This window comes from Staurois parvus, unplaced genomic scaffold, assembly GCF_062004578.1.
Source record: "Staurois parvus isolate SC_StPar_1 unplaced genomic scaffold, SC_StPar_1.0 ptg000715l, whole genome shotgun sequence".
Classification (NCBI taxonomy): domain Eukaryota; kingdom Metazoa; phylum Chordata; class Amphibia; order Anura; family Ranidae; genus Staurois; species Staurois parvus.
In genome coordinates, this window is record NW_028318511.1 from 9,544,639 (window position 1) to 9,563,239 (window position 18,601).

The 18,601-nt window shown below is 42.2% G+C and overlaps 1 protein-coding gene across 1 annotated transcript in view; it reads left to right on the forward strand.

Moving 5' to 3' along the window:
• Positions 1–18,144, forward strand: part of CDHR5 (cadherin related family member 5) — a 50,935-nt gene extending 32,791 nt beyond the window's left edge. Inside the window, exons 9-11 of the mRNA XM_089653511.1 lie at positions 627–1,592; positions 12,121–12,281; positions 15,254–18,144. Coding sequence (XP_089509637.1) covers positions 627–1,592; positions 12,121–12,281; positions 15,254–15,721 — 1,595 coding nt within the window. The 3' untranslated portion in view covers positions 15,722–18,144. The remainder of the gene's footprint in view (positions 1–626; positions 1,593–12,120; positions 12,282–15,253) is intronic.
• The last annotated feature ends 457 nt before the right edge of the window (positions 18,145–18,601 follow it).

The window sequence follows — 18,601 nt, forward strand, 5'->3', positions numbered from 1 at the left end:
GTTTTCTTGGCACCCAAAATCTTCACAGCTTCTCTTTCTGTGACACCATCTTGGATTCTGGACCCAGCTGTGACTTCTCGATCTCTTACAACAGTCCCCCTACTGCGCATGTGTGAGGTCTGAAATCCTCCACCTGGGAAAAACTGTCCTGAAGCCTCCATGGTTGTGTTATAAGTATCCCAGGAGGCTATGGGTGAGGGACAGACTCAGCACTAAATTATTTTTGCCCAATCAAGGAATGAGGAAGTGGGAACAAGATCCTGATAAAAAAGGTACTTGCTACTCAAAAAAAAAATTAAATATGTGACAGGGAGGGGTGACAGAATAATGTAATTTATTAATTGTGAGTAAAGGTCAGCTTAAAAAGATTTATATTTGGTGATTAATTACATAAATCCTAACATGTTACAGCTCCATATAGCTACTTAGTTCTCACTGGTCCAATAAAGTTGTATTTTGAGAGACATAAACCTGTAATCCTTTTCAGGTAATTATGGTTAAAGAATACACATTGTCATTAACTTTTTACAGTGATATATAGAGATGTTTATATCTTCAGAAGCCACTGCCTGATCTGAGATGTATATACATAATGATATACATTTGTAATTCCTTTTTTTATGTAGCTACCACCACTATTCCTACTACTACTACAAGATCTCCTACAGGTACCACTACCACTACAACTCCTGGTACTGGTACAACAACAACTACCACAAGAGGTACAGGCACCACCACAACTACAACTCCTGGAACTGGCTCAACAACAACTACTACCAAGGGTACAGGCACCACCACAACTACAACTCCTGGAACTGGTACAACAACAACTACTACCAAGGGTACAGGCACCACCACAACTACAGCTCCTGGAACTGGCACAACAACAACTACTACCAAGGTTACAGGCACCACCACAACTACAGCTCCTGGAACTGGCACAACAAAAACTACTACCAAGGGTACAGGCACCACCACAACTACAGCTCCTGGGACTGGCACAACAACAACTACTACCAAGGGTACAGGCACCACCACAACTACAACTCCTGGAACTGGCACAACAACAACTACTACCAAGGGTACAGGCACCACCACAACTACAACTCCTGGAACTGGTACAACAACCACTACTACCAAGGGTACAGGCAGCACCACAACTACAACTCCTGGAACTGGCACAACAACAACTACCACAAGAGGTACAGGCACCACTACAACTTCAACTCCTGGAACTGGCACAACTACTACTACTACCAAGGGTACAGGCACCACCACAACTACAACTCCTGGAACCGGCACAACAACTACTACTACCAAAGGTACAGGCACCACCACAACTTCAGCTCCTGGAACTGGCACAACAACTACTACTACCAAGGGTACAGGCACAACTACAACTTCAGCTCCTGCTACTGGTATAACAACAACTACAATTAAGGATACAGGCACTACCACAACTAGAACTCCCGGTTCTGGAACATCAACAACATCTCCTGGTGTTGGCACAACACAATTCACCACTACCAGAACAGGCACCACTATGAGTACAACTCCAAATACCCAGACAGCGAGTGCAGCTACTGGAACAGGTATCCCAACAAGTTTTACATTCAAAAGTGTAACTCCACATGCTGCTCCACTGGGGCCAGCAATACTGCTACATCTAGGACAGACACTAGTGCAACAAGCAGACCTGATACAGGTGAACGAACAATCCTTACACATTACAAATGCTATCACTAATAGGACAGGCACATGCACTGCTGCCACAAACGCCACAAAGACTAGTTTGTCTATGTCAAGACTGCAGCATTAAAAGGGACACTATCACTAAAATAAGAAAAATAAGAATATGTATGTACAGAAAAGTATTAACAATATAGTGAAAATCTCATTCATGATAGTGTCCCTATAACATATAATATTTAGCCCCTAACATACAGTCAGCTATCACTGCAAGTACTATAGAAGGTATCACTGAACCATGGCACTTCTGCATTGCTCTACACAATAACACGGTTGGGAGCTCTCAAATAACTACTGCTAGAGTGCACAGCTATCTCGGGTGGACTAACCGGTAAGGCTGGCCATAGAGAAGTCAGTTTTATTCTTTCAACCAGTGGGTTGAATAAAAACTGGCCCAATACCCCCATCCACACATTTGTGGTGCATGGGGGAAGACTTCCTCACCGTCATACAGATCAGCACAGCAGTCTATAGCCTGCGTCACTGATCTAGCTGAGGTTTTCCAACAAGGTAGTTGAACAAAAGTCAATTGGTAGATCAAATTCCTTTCAATCATAGTGGCCATACATGGATCGAATCAGCCAAATTTGTGATCAATGTATGACCAGCTTAAGTGCCCTTTTTTTTACTGCTTTAAGCATGTATAGTAGAGCCTTGAAAGATGGAAACTTAATCAATTCATAGACTTTAGAGGTAAAGCTGGCCTTCACCCTAACAAATTCTCATATTGCCCTGCCTCGTCCCCCTCCCTCTCTCACAATTGGGAGTATATTTTTCTCACCTAGGTGAGAATGACATCCCCCCCCACTCGGTTTCTACATGTGCGCAGTTGTGGGTGGGGCTTAAGGAGCCCTAGAAGGGATACACAGACACTTCTCTCACTAATACCTAAATGCTAGGCAGACGTTTGCATTTATGCAAAATCAACATTAAAGCACAACTCCAGCCTCAGAAGCAGGCAGCACTTGCATGGTTAGCGCTCTCACTCCATGGCTGAACTTCTCTACACTGTTGACCTCGAACACTTCAGACGATCCTTCTGTTAGGATACCACTTCCCAGGTGTGCAGCATTTAGGGATCAGTGCCATTGAGAACGTATCAGTCTCCACCGATCCAGCATTACAGTCAATTTCCTCCCAGTGACTAATCCCACAGTTGCTATGGGATACAAGAATCACTCTCTCTCCATTCTCCATGCTTGCTCTCTCTATCCTTCATGACTTCAGGCTGAGTCCCTAGGCACTCTGTGCTGTGGGTCCAGATCCCAAAGAGGGAATCGACTGCTAATGAAGGTGCTAAGCACTTAACCTCCTCCACTATCAGAGAAACTGTCACCTTTGCCACGTCACCCGTCTACTGGCTGATTGACTGCCACAAGCATCGTAGTCCTTAGCAATGACACAAGCCCTGTTCTTTTGATACACTTTGCATGCACCCCTTTAAGACACTTCAGACCAGGCAAAGCAAGAGAACAAACAAAGATCCTTTATTGAGGTAGTTTGCAGAAAACAGTAACATTTCTCAAAAGATATCTTCAACACAGTTCCTATACAAAGATTTCTAAGTGCCCCATAAAGTGACTGTACCTTAGGCAACTGGCAAAGTCAATTAGCAATCCCTTTTAGTCAAAAGTCCATTTAGGCAATGGACCAAATGGATTTGTCCATTTGGTACAAATCCATAAAAGCACTAAGTCTATGGCTGGCAGCTATACGTCCACGAGGGTCTCCATGCTCAAGTCCCCACCAGGAACCCCAACCAGGCTCCCATCATCAACACCCCCCCTGCCCCAAGAGAGGGCATCAGAGTAACAGGCGACATTTTGCCAGTATTCCCAGGATTTCACTTCAATTTTTCTGCTACAGCCTGCCTTTTCCCCTGCATTCTGAAGGGCAGGCAATCTATAGTCATAGGCTTTCCCCTGCAGCTATGCCTCTAGTGCCCTATGATGATATAAAAAAATAAGAGGCCTGTGCTATTTCCTCCTCCTTACCAGCAGTCCGTAATTATCTTGTTCAGGAGCTGCTTGTGAGTACTGCCTGCACTTTTTGTCTTTTAAGTTTAAGGGCATCTGCGCTAAACACTGTAACTTGTTGACAAGTGATGACCCAATCAAAAAAATGTACCTTACTCACCCACAATATGTTTTTAGAAGGGCTCACCCATAGTGACATTTCTTGGAGGAGAGAGATGCATAGGAGAAATGACGATGCAGTGCTTAAATGTAGAAGTTGTAATTTCTGTTCATATATGATAGTGGAACCATCCCTTCGCTTGTCCATGGGAAGGCTCCTTAGGGCAGGGGATGCATTGCTGCAAGGAGAGAGTAGCTTATGTTTTGACCTTCATTTGCCAATCCTTCTATATGGGCAAAATTATTAGAGACTTATTTAAAGACATTTATATGATCATACTTATGATACTATCATGTTTAACCTCAGATCTCCTGCAGCCAGACATTTTGTTCTGGTACACAATAGGGATACTAGCATGTTTAAATGCTATGTGGTTGAACAAATGTATAGAAACTTGAGAGGAGGAAATTTTAATCAGCTTGTGTTTCAGAGAAAATGGATTTCTGAACTGGAAGCAACCCATGCTCCTGGATTAATTTGAACTTTATTTCCTTCTTGGGATAAGTGTTTTTTATTTTGTATTTTACAGTCTTTATTTTTCCATCTTATGGATTTGCAGAAGATTACAGTAGAATTGTTTATGTGAATTGAAACTGCTTCTTGCATCATTAGTGTCAGAAACAATTGAGTACCGCTCATGATACTTTTTTTATTTGCACTAACATACAATTTTTCAGCTTTTGGAGTGTACCCCCTCTACACGAACTGTACTCAGTTGTTTCTGTCACAAGTGCACTAATACAGCTACAATCATCTCAGGCATCATTAGTAATACTTACTAGTATAACAATAGCGTAGATCTGTATGCATGTATAGACTGTGTACCTCTATGCAGAAATAAGTTATGTGCACTATTATACTGGAATGCAACACTTTAAGGAGGTGGGCACACTAGGGAGGAGATGCACCTGCAGAGGCTCATATGGAGTACGTCAGTTTCTGCCCAGAGTTAGAGGTTGGGCAAAGTTGTCACCTCCTGCACTGCCTCTTAAGGAGTCATGGAGGGAACACACAACAAGCCCTGCTTTTGAAGCGGCCAGTGGAGTACTGGCAGAATCGGTCAGGCTGTGGCTTGTATTCCTCCCTTAATCTGCTCCCCCTGAGATTGTGTGGATTCTTTTGAGTCAAGAGAAATATACTCACATGCACACTTTTACTGGACTATGACAGCCATGTTTACACAGCTTACTAAAAATGATGCCGCACTGCAAGGCTGTATGAAATGTCTTGAAATGCATTGGAAAACTTTTACATATGTAGTGAGTTCACCACTTGCAGAAATGGGACACAGTCTGGCAGATGCTGGGCTTTTGAGGCACTGTATTTGAGAAATCAGGTCCTACTTAACACCGTAGTAATACACAGCATGCCTCATATAAAGTATGTATGATTATACTTATAATATCCAAAAAAATATTATTTTTTTTGGATATTAATCCGCTATATATGATCAATGGTAAAATAGTACTTGAGCAACAGCAATTTTCAAGTCTTGCCACAGATTCTCAATTGGAATTAGGTCTGCACTTGGCCATTCTAACACAAGAATATGCTTTGATCTAAACCATTCCATCTTAGCTCTGGCTGTATGTTTAGGATCATTGTCCTGCTGGAAGGTGAACCTCTGCCCCAGTCTCAAGTCTTTTGCAGACTCTAACAGGTTTTCTTCTAAGATTGTCTGTATTTGGCTCCATCCATCATCGCCTCTGACCATATTCCCTGTCCCTGCTAAAGCAAAGCATCCCCACAACATGATGCTGCCACCACCATGTTTCACGGTGAGGATGTTGTGTTCAGGATGATGTGCAGTGTTAGTTTGCCGCCACAGATAGCATTTTGCTTTTAGGCCAAAACGTTCAATTTTGGTCTCATTTGACCAGAGCACCTTCTTCCACATGTTTGCTGTGTCCCCCGCATAGCTTCTCGCAAACTGCAAATGGGACGTCTTATGTTTTTCTTTCAGCAATGGCTTTCTTCTTGCCATTCCTCCATAAAGGCCAGATTTGTGGAGTGCACGACTAATAGTTGTCCTGTGCACAGATTCTCCCATCTGAGCTGTGGATCTCTGCAGCTCCTGACAAAATGTGGCAAATTTTGAGGGGTATGAATACTTTTTCAAGGCACTGTAGTTTTAAGCGTCAAGCACTCCATCACTCACTGTATTTCGTTTACTGTATATCAGCATATTGAGACTGTTCTTGTGTGTGGTCTGTAAGGTTTTATGCTTAACACTTTCCTGCTGCCTGCCCTTTCTACTGACTGTTGAATTCTACCTTTCTGTTTGCTGCTGTCTGCCCTTCCACTTGTGTTGTGGTAGACCAGGAAACCTATGGCATGGCAATAGGTTTTCTCCAAACAACTAATCCTACTGACCTTACTATAATAAAAAAAAAAAAAATATATATATATATATATATATATATATATATACACACACACTATATTTCCAAAAGTATTGGGATGCCTGCCTTTACACGCACATGAACTTTAATAGCATTCGAGTCTTAGTCCATAGGGTTCAATATTGAGTTGGCCCACCCTTTGCAGCTATCACAGATTCAACTCTTTAGAGAAGGCTGTCCACAAGGTTTAGGAGTGTGTCTATGGGAATGCTTGATCATTCTTCCAGAAGCGCATTTGTGAGGTCAGGCTCTGATGTCGGACGAGAAGGCCTGGCTCGCAGTCTCTGCTCTTTTAGATTGAGGTCAAGACTCTGCAGGCCAGTCAAGTTCCTCCACCCCAAACTTGCTCATCCATGTCTTTATGGACCTTGCTTTGTGCACTGGTGCGCAGTCATGTTGGAACAGAAAGGGGCCATCACCAAACTGATCCCATAAAGTTGGGAGCATGAAATTGTCCAAAATGTCTTGGTATGCTGATGCCTTAAGAGTTCCCTTCACTGGAACAAAGGGGTCACAACCCCTCAACATAATCCCCCCTCCACCAAACTTTACACTTGGCACAATGCAGTCAGGCCAGTACCGTTCTCCTGGCAACTGGCAAACCCAGACATGTCCATCGGATTGCCAGACAGAGAAGTGTGATTTGTCACTCCAGAGAACACGTCTCCACTGCTGTATAGTCCAGTGCTGGCGTGCTTTACACTACTGCATCTGCTTTCCATTGCACTTGGGAATGTGAGGCTTGGATGCAGCTGCTCAGCCATGGAAACCTATTCTGTGAAGCTCTCTACGCACTGTTGTTTTGCTAATCTGCAGGCCACACAAAGTTTGCAGGGCTTTCGCTATTGACTATGCACACAATTGACAACTTCTGTGTGCTTCAGCATGCGCTGACCCCGCTCTGTCATTTTATGTGGCCTACCACTTCACAGCTGAGTTGCTGTTGTTACCAGTTGCTTCCACTTTGTTATAATACCACCAGGGGTGGACTGACAACTCATGGGGCCCCCGGGCAATAGGGGATCATGGGGCCCCTGTGTCCTTGCCCAAACTCAAAAAAGCCTATGAAAAAGGTACCAGGGGCATCTCAGGCAGTGCCCGAGTTTCCAAATGGTCAGTCCACCCCTGAATACCACTAACTGTTGACCGTGGAATATTTAGTAGCAAGGAAATTTCACGGTAACCTATCACAGTATCACGCTTGAATTCCCTGAGCTCTTGAGAGCGACCCGTTCATTCACAAATGTTTGTAGAAGCAGTCTGCATGCTTAGGTGCTTGATTTTATACACCTGTGGCTTTGGAGGTGAATGGAATACCTGAATCAAATGATTTGGAGGGCTGGCCCAATACTTTTAGCAATATAGTGTATATACATATTCCAAAAGATAGGTGGATAGCACCTGCTGATGTGTGTGTTCAATATGTAAGTATTTCAACTAAAGCAGTATTTAGCAGTATTTTCAGTGTTTAAAGTCCTATAAAAATGCACAAATTGGCAACAGTTTCAGGCATCAAGCTCTTCATCGGGCCAAATAACAGGTCTGTTACATCTAACTAATACAAAAAATGAATAGTAACAAAACTAGAATTGTATCAATATACACACATTAACAATTTCATTGATAATAAAATACCATCAACTGAATAAAAAAATAATATTCCACTGAGAGACACTAGCAGCCACTGCGATTCTCCATTATTTATTGGGAAAGAAAGAAATACTATGTAGCTATCTGAACCAATAAACCTGCAACAAAAATATGTACAGTATTATAAAAACAAATACAAATCTAAATCACAATTTAAGTCAACATTATATAAAATGTTAAGTTTGTGGATCCAGAATACCTCCTTTCTTTAACAACTTTTCTATAACCTCCCCATTTTGATTTAGGTACTGCCTAATATAACTTGTGACTCAATGAAAATTGGCAAGCATAAATATGCCAATAAAATAACAGGGTAGAACAGCCACTAGCGAGACATTGTATTGAAAGATAGCATACAGTAGCTCAACAGAAATATGTTATCATTGATTATTGGATACCTAAATTAAAAGGGGGAGACTATATAAGGTGGTTGTTAAAAAAGACAGCCTAGAACATTACACAGTAAAACAAAATGCTAGCAAGACAATTCTAGCTAGGGTCATAGGGTTTGAATGCACCTAGTACTAGACTAGAGTAAGGAACATGGCTGGCAGAAATATTGTTAGTAACCAGTGGCAGTGCCTAAGAAGACAGCTGAAGGTCAGAAGCTAAAAGAACAATCAGCAATCAAACATGCAAGACTCTCCAGCTAGGAGACTAGGAAAATGGAATGGACTGATGAACAAAAGACAAAATACCAGAATTACAAACAGGTTAGACATAAGATCTTGGACTAACAAGGGGTTACCAAAAGTGCTGAAGACTGACACCTGACTAAGAAATAGCAAGAAGTCACAAAGTAAGGTGAACTTAAATAACAAGGAAAACCAAAAATGGAAGTCAAGACAAGACCATACCGAAGACAACAGCAAAGACAAGGCTAGAGCTCAGGATAATGACTTCATTCTAGGGACTACATGGTAGCAAAGGATGGATGTAGATTCCTAACAAACAGAAATGGTAGCTACATTAATCTCCAACAGATGTTCATGTGAAATTAAAGACTAATACACATTCAGATGAGTAACAAACATTGTAAATGCTCATGGAGGGAGCAAGAGAGACACAAAGGATGGAGCAGGGCAGAGAGACAGACTAAGAGAAAAGAAACAGCTAGTGCAGTAAAAAGCCAGGATGTATGTGACCTGGAAGGAAAGCATCAGTAATAAATGAAAGCAAGTAGAGGAAGCAGGAGTGATTCCAAACAGAGAGAGCTTCCTTACAGGCTGTTGGAAAAAAAATACCCAAACGTATACAGCATTTGCTGAACCAAGTGGTGCCTGTTCTTTTGGTAGTATACATTTTTGTGTCTCTATCAGGTGGCTTCTAGCTGATTTTTTTGTAGAAGGCAATGATTGACATCATTAGTACCTTTTAATTATAACAAAAGACCAAACTAAAGATAATGTCACTGGCCCTGTGAACTTTAAACTGCCAATCATTTAAAACACACTCTACTCCCAGCAGTATACAGTACTGTATACTAAAAACAAATAATTAATCACAAATGTCCAAACTTAGTGTGAAATACTCGCATCTTCACTATATACTGCACTTCAATGCAAACAATGGTAAAAGTGAACTCTCACTGAATGATTAGACTCGACAGTGTAAATTGGTCTTAAAAGGCCTATATAATATTGGCCACCTGATGTCACTCTCCCTCTTCTTCACTCTTCCAAACAAAAAAATAGAATAGCCAAAAACAATGAATGTAGTATGTTCGCAGTCTCTGACAGTCTCCTGTATGCTCTTCACTGTTTCCTGTGTCTGCAGTCTCTGACCTTCTCCTGTATCCTGTCCACAGTCTCTGACAGTCTCCTGTCCACAGTATACTGACCGTCTGCTATATCATGTCCACAGTCTCTGACCATCTGCTATATCCTGTCCGCAGTCTCTGATTGTCTCCTGTATCATGTCCGCAATCTCTGACCTTCTCCTGTGTCCTATCCACAGTCTCCTGTATCCTGTTCACAGTATACTGACCGTCTGCTATATCATGTCCACAGTCTCTGACCATCTGCTGTATCCTGTCCGCAGTCTCTGATTGTCTCCTGTATCATGTCCGCAGTCTCCTGTATCCTGTCCACAGTATACTGACCATCTGCTATATCATGTCTGCAGTCTCTGACCACCTGCTGTACCCTGTCCTCAGTCTCTGACTGTCTCCTGTATCCTGTCCTCAGTCTCTGACCGTCTCCTGTATCATTTCTACAGTCTCTGACCGTCTCCTGTATCCTGTCCACAGTCGCTGAACATCTCCTGTATCCCGTCTGCAGTCTCTGACTGTCTCCTATATCCTGTCTGCAGTCTCTGACCATCTCTTGTATCTTGTCCACAGTCTCTGACCTTTTCCTGTAGTATGTCTGCAGTTTCTAACCATCTCCTGTATCCTGTCTGCAGTTTCTCACCTTCTCCTGTAGTATGTCCGCAGTCTCTGACAGTCTCCTGTATGCTGTCCACTGTCTCCTGTATCCTGTCTGCAGTCTCTGACAGTCTTCTGCATCCTGATCCACAGTCTCTGACAGTCTCCTGTATCCTGTCCGCAGTCTCTCACAGTCTCCTGTATCCTGTCCAAAGTCTCCTGTATCTTGTTCACAGTCTCTGACAGTCTCCTGTATCCTGTCCAAAGTCTCCTGTATCTTGTTCACAGTCTCTGACAGTCTCCTGTATCCTGTCCGCAGTCTCTGACAGTCTACTGTATCCTGTCCAAAGTCTCCTGTATCCTGTCCGCAGTCTCTGACAGTCTCCTGTATCCTGTCCGCAGTCTCTGACAGTCTCCTGTATCCTGTCCGCAGTCTCTGACAGTCTCCTGTATCCTGTCCGCAGTCTCTGACAGTCCCTTGTATCCTGTCTGCAGTCTCTCATAGTCTCCTGTATCCTGTCTAAAGTCTCCTGTATCTTGTCCACAGTCTCTGACAGGCTCCTGTATCCTGTCTGCAATCTGACCATCTTATGAGATGGAGCTCTAATAGGAAGAGGTGGAGCCTAAAGGGGCAGGGTTTACAGATGAAGAGGTGGGACAAATTTAGATGGGGGGGGGGCTGATTTTAGTCTTGCCTACAGCAGCACAAAACAAGAATACACCACTGAATCTAGTGACCCATATACTGCATAGTGTCTAGGCAAGCATTTAATATTAATTTTTCTCCTTCTTGGACCTATCTTCCAGGCGCACAGGTAGTGTTGAAATACCACCAGTATGTTTAAAAACAAAGCAGCCTCAAGGTGTAGCAACCAGTAAACCACTTTATTTAAATAAATTTGCACTTACATAAGCAGAAAGGTAAAATTCACATATAGGTAAAACAAAGATGGCAGACCTGCTACTGCCTGTGTTCCTTTCTCTTGATGACAAAACATATTGGGAAAGCAATGTGCGACGCAGGAACTGAAAGTAGCAGGTCTGCCATCTTTGTTTTACCTATATGTGAATTTTACCTTTCTGCCTTTTCAAGTGCAATTTTATTTAACTAAAGACTAGCATGCAAGAAAAAAAATGGACAATCATCCGTCCTATATTCTCATTGTGTGTACGAAGCTTAAGTTTGGACATTTGGGATTGTTTATTTGTGTATGGTATCGGGGCGGACTGACAACTCATGGGGCGCCTGGGCAATAGGGGATCATGGGGCCCCCGTGTCCTCGCCCACCCCCAAAAAAGCCTTTGAAAAAAACAATGAAAGGTACCAGGGGCATCTCATGGGGCCCCCTACTGACGCCGGGCCCTCAGGCAGTGCCCGAGTGCTCGAATGGTCAGTCCGCCCCTGTATGGTATACACTAAGTGCTGGGAGTAGAGTGTGATTTGGATTGTTGCTTGTCCAGGGGGATAAGTTGGCTCCAGCTGCTGGGGAATTTTTGATTTAGGGGGCATTATTGATAATATTTTTAGCACTATTATTATCATTATCACTTTTGTTTATTCAATTTATTGCAGGGGGTTCCTAGGTGCTGAATATATTTTTGTATTGTTATAGATCCAATCATGTCTAATCTTGGATATCCAGGAGGTAGTTTAGCTTCAGCTTTTCTTATGTATTGATTGTGCATGTTGTATATTCAAACGGTTAAATCTGCATATGTAATTTAAATGTGTCAGTAAGAAAACTCATTTTCATTTCTTTATTTAATGATGAACTGTACATAGACACACATCCTAAAATTCTTTTTCCATCTCTTTAGATTTTCTGGACAAAGCTTCATTTTACACTGCCACCGACATGGCAGCAGTTGGTGCCTCCCTGGGAGCCGTCCTTGCTCTGTGTCTAGCTGGACTGATCTTCCTTATTCACAAGCAATATGGGAGCTCAATAAAAAGGAAACTTGGAAAAGGTTCAGGAGATGTAAGTAATATACAGATCTTCAAATAAAAGGGAAATCATAAATTCATATACCTTTTTAACAGTATTAAAGTAACATTAAACCTTAATTTTTTAAAAATTAAAATAACAAACATGGTATACTTACCTGCTCCATGCAATGGTTTTGCACAGAGCAGCCCTAATTCTTCTCTTCTGTGGTCCCCACCGGTGCTCCAGGCTCCTCCTCTTCAGTGAGTGCCCCCTTGGGGGCACCCGTGTGGACTTGCTCCCAAGTCACCCCATCTGTGTCTACTGACACAGAGTGAGCAATGCTGCACTGTCCCTCCACTCCCTCATTACAGCATTTGATTGACAGCAGTGGGAGCCAATGACGCCAATGTCTATCAGTCTGCCCAGTGAGCAAGGAGACAGTGAAGAGAGCAGCTGATCTTGTGCACATCGCAGGATCGGAATGAGCTCAGGAAAGAAAAAGGGGGGGGGGGCTCCTGCAGCACAAGGTTTTTCCTAACATGGAACTTTACATGGAAAAGTAAGTCTTGCTAGATCACTTCAGGCTGGCCCCTTTTGCAGGTATAGCTATTGTAACGGGGTTAGCTCGGCAGCGGGTGTGTGTGTGACCCCCTGGATGGGTGCACAACACAAAAAGACAGGCACAGCACAACAACGGTGGAGGTGAAAACAAACAGGTGCAATTTATTTACAATATTTACAAAAAAATGGCAAACCAAAAAGAAACATCAAAATAAATCCTGGCCAACTTGGCTACTTACTGCAACAAACGCTTTCCCTAGCTACCCACTAGATACAGCCTGCTGCTATACCTAGTTGCTAGTACTTGGAGGCTAGCCACACAGGCTTTGGTCTCTCTGCACACAGATAACAGGTCAGCTCCCCAGACAGTTCAGGCACAGATCTGGTTCCAGGTTGGAGCCACTCCCTAAGCACTCTGGGAAGTTTTATACAGGTGTTAATGAGCCCATTACCTTCAGCTGGGCTCATTACCTCAGTGCTGAAGGACTCAGCACTTCCCTCTAGTGGTACAAATCCCCATAAAGCCTGAACCTCGGACAAATATATCGTCCATCCAGGACGCAACCAGGTGATTTCACCTGCCTACTGTCACACTATGTAAAACATTAAAAATAATTGACTATACTGTTTAAAATCCATCAATACACTGTCTCACCCTGCTTTGCACATGCTCAGTTGCTCTCCATTTTTAAGTACTGCCAAATTTGTAGAGGCTGATCTGCTGACAGCCTTAAAGCAAACTTAAACCCTCCTATCCTTTACAGCCAAGAAAGAATGTGACAGTTAGCAATCCTGGCATTCCAAGAATGTAACTTTTTTTAAACTGTAAAATCGATAGGTTTAGTTCCACTTTATGATTTACTGCTATATATAGGCGCTGGGCTTCAGCAAAATGGCAGCCTCCAGAAAACAGGAGTAGTGCTGGAGGCAATTTACAAAACACACTTATTTTGATAGTATAATTATTAATGTGGAATGCATGTTCCTGGCTAAAGAATATTATTTTTTTTCTGGTGATTATGGGTAAAGTTCCACATTAAGGTAAAAAACTTTAAGGCTTTAGATTCACGTTAAGAATATCATATCTCTAAACATTCTAATATGCAAAATGAAAATAATATACTGGAAATATAGACAAAAACATACAGTCTTCTAGGCGTGTATGATGCAATTTGGCACACACTTACAGACACTCACTCACTATGGTCTTGCTTGTTCAAGCATTCTGAAGGTTCTGTTTACCAAAAGTTTTGTAGCAATTTTTCCTTCTAGTTTTTAGGCCCTGATGAAGTGCGATGTTCTTGCCCTGAAATGTGTTGGTTACTTATCTTCCTGTGCTTCAAATTTCAACATTTAAAAATAGATGGACTCTTAAGACGACCAACTGGTGTTTTTTTTTTTGTTTATCTCATTTGTAGACCAATGCCCGCTATTTGGGAGAAACTCACTTTGTGGTAGAGCTGCCTAGGTTCAGTCATTGAGCTTCATCTACCTTCCTGGATTCTGGTCCAGTGCCTTATGAACTTTATTCTTGGGCAATGAAATCCCAAGCAGTTTTGCCAGCCTGACCAGTTATCCCCTGCAGACTTCAGAACACCTTACTCTCTCCTTGCCTCCATAACTTTAGGAGAAGCTTTTCTCCAGCAGGGGAGAACTCAGGCAGAGTTACCAACACAGCGTGAGATTTTAGTGCAGCAGAGGCAGCTTTGTCAGCTCACTACAGAAGGTTAGAAAGCTCACTAGATTTCTATGAGAAGCAACAAGTATTTTTTGTACAGTGTAGATTTTCTCCACCCCTCATCTGATCCATGAATAGAGCACTGTTTAGACTGACCTTTTTTTGTTGTTTGTTTAACTAAATTGTCTGGCCTTGCACACTCTTGCACGCCGTTCAACTAGATCAGGGGTAGGCAACCTCTGGCTTTCTAGCTGTTGTGGAACTACATTTCCCATGAGACACTGCAAAATTGACAGTTACAGCTATGGCTATGACTTGCAGAGGCATGATGGAACTTGTAGTCCTGCAACAGCTGGAGAGCCACAGGTTGCCTACCCCTGACTTAGATGAATGACGTGCATTGTCCTCCCTTTGCCTTCTGGAATATGTCACATATTCCAGCAGGCAAAGCCTTTCATTTAATCAAGGAAGAGGAAGTGGTTATATTAGCGCATCACTGGGATGTGTTCTAGCTGAACAGCTAGAACAGCTCTTGATGTCATTACTCCAAAACATGTCGGCGTGGGACCAGATGCTGCCAAAAGAGAAGAGGATCTCAGCTGCACAATGCTGGATCCACTGGGGGGTGGTTTGGGGTGAGTATTTGAAATGTGCAGAACTCAACTACAAATATGCAAGGGCTTTAAAAAATTAGGGGGAGGATGAAAATCCACTTTTTTAAGTGCTCTACGACAATATTCCTGTATTGCTGATAACACTTGTGACATCTGCTCTCTCATTTTAGAATTATGGAAGCTCCAAAAACAACACTGAGCAACTAATAAATGATGTTGATGATCCAACCAATGATCTTTCAGATTATGGTGGTTTCTCCACGAAAGAACCTGCATCTTCCAGCGTGACCCTAGCTACTGATACTGTGGTAGGCAGTGCTCCTTCACAAAGCACTTCAGCTGATAATCAGCCTTCCGATACAGCAGAACAGGCTGATGATTCAGATGACAAGAAGGTGAAGTCTATCCTAACTAAGGAGCTTAAGGAAGATGTTGGCTACAAAGCTGTGTGGTTTAGGGAGGACGCTGGGCCAGAGGTGGTGGTGATAGAGGGTGTTGAGGATGGTGAAGCAGATGACTATGACGATGAAGAACATTTTAACGATCAACAAGGAGATGATGATGATGATGATGATGATGACGATTTGGATCCAACATTCAATGCTGCAGATAACCCATCTGAGAATAGTATATTATAAGCCATCAATTCTAATTTTAGAACACCTAGGAGTACAGTGATTTGGCAATATGATATAATATATCTGTGCTGTCTAATGTCTTATATGAACTGACCAATAATACTGGGCAATAGTATGGATCCCAACGTATGTTTTTAAAAATGGAGCTCAAATTTGTGTTTCTATATTTATGCTCTTAATGTATTCACAAATTTGCTTGCTCTCAAGGCAGCTGGAGTGTACAGCTAATTGTTTACAGTGATGTGACTAGGTATGTTTTTGCCAGAGAGGGCAACCACAATACAAATCTTCTCATCTCTCAAGGTACACATATATATATATACATTGTTTGCTCAGAACTTGAAGAATCAACAGATATGGGCTTTGATTAGGCAGAGTGTTTGGTAGGAATTGCCATTGTTGGTGGCCTGGGAATACTACCATCAGATAACATCTTGACTGGCCAGGTTGAATATGTCCATCAGCTTCCTTATTGTTCTCAATGCAGACATTATGGGTAGCATGTTGGTTATAGACATTTCAATGTAATAGCAAGTCAGGTAGAAAAGGATAATTTTATGTTTAAATTATTTCCTAAAGTGGACCCTGCAGTAAAAATGCCAGGTTAGCTTAACTTACCAGGGCTTCTCAACATTAACAATAGCTGCATTAATAACCTGTACAGAAAAAAGTCATGAAATGTACATATCTTATATCATAATTTTGCCCACAGCACCTAGGCGAGGATGATGGCACAATTCTGTGGAATGCTGAGTATCTTAATCTTGCAAGATAATGCTTTTGCACTGCGCTGCGGGGACTTTTTTGCAAGATTTCAGGTACTCAGCTGTCAATGCTTCCAGGTCCCTCAGCGATCCTCAATGGCCACTGATGACGTAACTCCTGCGCATGTGCACTCAAGTTACAATGTCTGCAGCCCCCTGCTATATTCCCGACATTTCAAGAATAGAGTTGAGCTGTATACTGTGGATGGAAGGTGGGGGGCTAAATACCTGAAATTTTATTTTAAGCTCCATAATGTATGGATGGCTGTATGCAGCCATTGCCTCTTTAGCCTAAATAGAACAATTGTCTAGCTTACTGTATGAGAGATGTAATGTGTATTCATGACTGAGAGCACAAACCCTTAGACAAGAGTCAGGCAAAAGTAAGTTAATTTAAACATGTTCGGGACAAACATGTAGCTATATTCAGAAATCAAGGTTAAAAAAAGTGGACTGGTCCAATTGGCTTTTTTCTGCTGTCACTCTAGTATGTTTCTATATGATAAAATATACATAGATATATACAGTGCCTTGAAAAAGTATTCATACCCCTTGAAATTTTCCACATTTTGTCATGTTACAACCAAAAACGAAAATGTATTTTAGTGGGATTTATGTGATAGTGGCACAAAGTGGCACATAATTGTGAAGTGGAAGGAAAATAATAAATTGTTTTAAAAATGTTTTACAAATACATATATGAAAAGTGTGGTGTGCATTTGTATTCAGCCCCCTTTACCCTGATACCACTAACTAAATCTAGTGGAACCAATTGCCTTCAGAAGTCACCTAACTGGTAAATAGATTCCATCTGTTTGTATTTTAATCTCAGTATAAATACAGCTGTTCTGTGAAACCCTCAGAGGTTTGTTAGAGAACATTAGTGAACAAACAGCATCATGAAGGCCAATGAACACACCAGACAGGTAAGGGATAAAGTTGTGGATAAGTTCAAAGCAGGGTTAGGTTATACAAAAAATATCCCAAGCTTTGAACATCTCACGGAGCACTGTTCAATCCATTATCCCAAAATGGAAAGAGTATGGCACAACTGCAAACCTGACATTGGGCACTTTATCACATGTTCCACTAAGAATGTTGTGTATTTAATACGGTGCCCTTTTGAGTTACAGCATGTGGGTTGGACAGTGCGCATGTTGCGCACCAGGTTGGATGAACATATCAGTAAAATCTGTAGGGGTTTTCCTAATCAGTCTTTCAAAGCACTATGCATTATACAACAATAAAAATCCGGATGGTACCTTATCGATAAATTCATTGCAAATTGGAGAGGTAACCACATTAGACGTGAAATCTCCAAACTGGAGACCTTGTGGATTTATTCCCTTAAGACCTATGTCCCTTTTGGCCTCAACATAGAGTGGGACGTCAATGCGTTCATTAATAATAGTTGATTTTGTTTTTATATAATTTTTATTGTTTTTAATGAATTCATTTATTTTTCTGCCCATTTTATTTGTTTAAGTTTGTTGTAATTTGCTTTTTTTACCACAAGATGGCCCTGTCCCTCCAGTATTGATGTCACTCCTTTAAGGTGATTAGAGTTTAAGCTTTACAGATTGGACCAGTGGCATCCCAAGGCAGGTGCGGGGGGTCCACATCGGGTGACACCGACTGCACGGGGTGAGACACTGGACCCGCTCCACAAAAAGGTAAGTTGTAAAGCAAGCCGACGATCCCCGCAGGATGGATCTGATCCATCCTGCGGGGATCGTCGGCTTTCTTTACAACTTACCTTTTCTTGGAGCGGGTTCGGTGTCACCCTGTATAGATTTCATGCTGACGATCCTCGTCGGCATGCAACCTATACGGGGTGAGACCGGACCCGCTCCAAGAAAAGGTAAGTTGTAAAGAAAGCTGCCGATCCCCGCAGGATGCATCGGATCTGTGGATTGAGCATAATGGATCGGAGTCAGATCCATTATGCTCAATCCGAAGATCCGATCCATTCTGCAGGGATCATTGGAGGGGGTGTCACCAAGTGTTACTGCACCGGGTGACACCTACCCTAGGGACACCTCTGGATTTGACCATGGGCTTTTTGCCTTATATTTATTAGTTCTATTAAATTTGACTTCCTGTATTTGTTACCCAT